General features: G+C 44.0%; 1 protein-coding gene across 1 annotated transcript; it reads left to right on the top strand.

The window, feature by feature from the left end:
* Nucleotides 1–172: 172 nt before the first annotated feature.
* Nucleotides 173–3877, top strand: LOC104956047 (trinucleotide repeat-containing gene 6B protein-like; the record flags this gene model as incomplete). Its single annotated transcript, XM_010783485.1, has 2 exons — nt 173–342; nt 1544–3877. Coding segments are annotated over 2 exons (708 nt in total), but the record flags the coding sequence as incomplete, so codon positions are not given.

Raw genomic sequence — 3877 nt, 5'->3', positions numbered from 1 at the left:
CAAAAACGAGGCTTAATTAAATCCATGAACTCTTGGGCAATGAAAATGTAGCTTAAAGTTAGTCCATAACCCTGATAATAAATTGTTTTGTGAACCAATCATAAATGGGGCAGTACACATTTTGAAATGCTCTGAATCTTGTCAACCTTGACCCATCGTTCTTCCATTTAAGTTCACCTTGCCCATCTTGTGTTTCCTGCAGATTGACGGCTCCACTCTGCGGACCATCTGCATGCAGCACGGCCCTCTGCTGACCTTTCACCTCGGCCTGACGCAGGGCACCGCTCTGATTCGCTACGGCTCCAAACAGGAGGCGGCCAAGGCCCAGAGCGCACTCCACATGTAAGACTACAGTCATTTCTTAGTGACATCTTCATATTTTCACTCTCGTATAAATGGTCAAATTGGAACTAGTATCTTCTTAAAACCCCTAAAAATATTTAGAGCTTTCACAATGTCCAGATTATACACAGCTTATGGCGCTTTTCCACTTGCACTGCTTAGTACGGTATAGTTAGGCCTCGTTAGGCCAGGGTCACTTTATGCTGCGTTTCCATTACAGTTTAGTAGCTGGGGCAGTAACTATAGTAACGCAGTGTAGGCGGAGCCGTGACGTCATCTTCAATGCGAAACACAAAACCAATATCAGCCGTTAGCTGTTAGCCCTCAGAGCTCACAACTCCTCATATCTGTCCAGAAAGTAGAGAAAAGTTAAACAAGTACAAACCACAGACTGTCTGTGTCATGGAGAATACAGTCGCTGCTTTATTTATGTCTGTAGGCCGTTGTTGCGAGCGTGGACGGTCGGAGCATTTACAACGTTAGCTTAGCCGATCTCCATTCAGAAAACACGCATTTTAAAAAGGTTTCTCGCCTGCCGTCTGTCTGCAGACTTGTCAAAGCATTAATTCATGGTTTTTACTAACCGGTATCAGTATGTTGTTACTTCGTCATTATTTTTGAAACGTGTATTACAATTAAATCACGGTCAAATATGTTCATTTTGTTGTAGTTGCCAGCGATTCTCTCACTAGTTAGCATACTCAGCCCGGTTGTTGGCCTGGAAAGAACGACGATTTTGGAGAGCCAGAAAACTGTGAAAAAGTACCCGCTAGCCGGAACTAAGCCTAGTGGAAACGCAACCAAAAACGGGCCGGGCACGGCATGGCACGCTTACACCGCGCTCCGCGCTGTAGTGGAAATGCGCCATAAGTGTAGTGAGTTGGAGAGAGAGTCTTGTGGAAGGCACTGTAATTAAAGTTTGAGTGAATTTCAAGCTATTAACTGCTATACATGTTGTTATAACATTGATCAATTCAAGCCATATTCATGACACTGAGTCTGGCAACAAGCAAATCTATTTAATCTTTACATAAAAAGAAAGCAGAATCTCATAAAAACAAGAATTTGTATCCCATCACATTTCCTTTACGGTATAAAGTATTATAAAACCCAGTGTAAATTGCACATTTGAATTTGAATTGTCCAGAAGTAATTGTATCCCCGCTAAAGAGATACTGACAGATTCTCCTCTTTACATCAGGTGTGTTCTGGGTAACACCACCATCTTGGCGGAGTTTGTGAGCGAGGAGGACGTGGCTCGCTACATTGCACATTCCCAGGCAGGAGGAGGAGGAGGAAACCCCACCAACTCTTCAGGCTCCGGGCCCACATCCTCCTCCTCCTCCGCTGTGGGGGCCAACGGTAACGGAGGAAGCTGCGATAGAAGTGGAGGAGGAGGTAATAATGGAGGAGGAGGAGGAGAAGGAGGAACAGCAGGAAATGGAGGCGGGGCTTCCAGCTCCGGGTGGCAGGGTCTGGACAGCACAGGCAGCTCTTCGGACCAGACCTCCACCCAGGGGCCCGGTTTGGGGGTCTACTCCCAGTGGAGCAGCAACGGGACCGTGGTGGGGGGGGCTGGAGGCGTGGAGGCCGGGCGGCAGGGTCTGTGGGGGGGGATGAGCGGGCCGGGGTACCCCAGCACCAGTCTCTGGGGGACCCCCGCCCTGGAGGATCGGCACCAGATGGGCAGCCCCGCCTCCCTGCTGCCGGGGGACCTGCTGGGAGGGGGGGCCGACTGACACCTTTTAAAGTTGTGATGTCACACTCTGTATTTATTTACACGTAGAGATGACATAAATTAAAGCTACATTGGTCACCCAGCAGTCAAACTACACACACACATTCATTAAGCCGCTTTAACTTTAAATGAAGACAACAGTAAAACTTGAACTTGGAAATCCATTAAACTCTGTAACTGGATAGCTCTTCGGTCTTTTTACTCCAAATCCCATCGCTCAGAGACCCGATCACTCAGGCATGCACTGTAGACAGGCTCAGCCAGAGTCGTACAAGTTTAGCTATTGCTGTTTTTAGTGTGCCACAATTTACTTTCTTTTGTATTACTATGTAATCTCAAAAAAACAAAAATGTCAGACTTGCAGACTGAGCCCTCGTAGACCTGGCTGGCGTTCTTCAAAGTTCTCATGTTTGGAGGGGAAGCATCTGGAGTTTGTAGAGGAGATTTTTTGGGGGGGGGGACAGCGCCACACTACTGAGTCAAACGGACGATCAGCAGAGAGAAGAAAAGCGTCTTTTTGTAAGTAGGTACCGACACCTTGGTGGAAATATGCCATCAACATGGGACCCAGGGTAAAAAAAAATATCAAAACAGAAACAACATTAGCCAAACTTGCACTATATGCCTCTGGGTTTGTTGTTGACACATCCTCCACAGATCCCTCCATTCTTTTTCAAACGGCTACAAAACAGGACGACTTAATGTTACAACAGCAGTGGCCTTGGCTCAAAACCAGCGGCCACGTCAGCAGCCTTCACACCGTTCATCAGTTCCACACTGCTCTTATATTTGACAAGCGAAATTGTATCTCCTCGTTGATGTTAATCTTTATTTTCTGTTTCTGTTTTAAAAGAAAAATGTGAGAAACGTTGTGGAAATTCAAAGATGTCCTCCTTTTTTGTTTGCCCTTCAAACACTGACCTCGCTATTGTATTTTTTCTTACTCGAGAAATCAAGTTGGTTATAATTATATATTATCATGATGTTAATGATGACTACGATCACTTATTTACTCGCTGTACAAGGTGCCCTCCTGCCTGCCTGTGTGTGCATGAAAGGAGTGATGACAGTATGACCGAATGGAGGAGGATGTGATGAAGATAATGATGATGCTGATTATATCGGGAGTGTGTGTGTGTTATTGCTAAAATGTTGAATGTTTTTTTTCTTTCTTGTCCATGAGAGATTCATGAGAAATGTGTGTGTGTGTGTGTGTGTGCGTGCTCTTGAACACTTATCTGCTCCAGTCAGGGAAGTGAATTAATCTGACATCTTACATTTGAGAGAAAGTGTGTGTGTGTGTGTGTGTGTGTGTGTGTGTGTGTGCGCGAGTGTGTGTGCGAGTATGTGTGCGAGTGTGTGTACATGTGCTCGACTGTTTGGATATTGTAATAGCTAAAAAGTTCAAAAACATTGGCACTATTGCATATGTCTCTTAAATTTTCGTGTATTTTTTTAGCAGCATTTCGTTCCTGTTTGTATTTTTTTTTTTTTTGCCAATTGCAATAAATGAATATTTTGTTTTTAAGACGAAGTAACCAACTGAAGGCATTTCTATTAAAAAATGCCAAATCCTACCATACCAAGCTGAGCTGGAACAGTGTTTTACAGACACGTTAAAGACATTACCTGTTATGTTTTACTGTTTTTCTTTTGTTTTGTTATGTATCCATTTAAATTAAGTCAGTCTTTATTATCACTCCTGTTCAGGATGTTTTCATTTATTTCAGATGTTACAGAAAGGAGAGGAAATTAATTTAAAGCAGAAAAGAACAAGATAATAAAGGTTGAATTGAA

Source organism: Notothenia coriiceps, unplaced genomic scaffold (assembly GCF_000735185.1).
Source record: "Notothenia coriiceps isolate Sejong01 unplaced genomic scaffold, NC01 NC01_scaffold00025246, whole genome shotgun sequence".
NCBI classification, from domain to species: domain Eukaryota; kingdom Metazoa; phylum Chordata; class Actinopteri; order Perciformes; family Nototheniidae; genus Notothenia; species Notothenia coriiceps.
The sequence above is the reverse complement of the archived record's forward strand: the minus strand, read 5'-3'. Positions and strand labels throughout refer to the sequence as shown.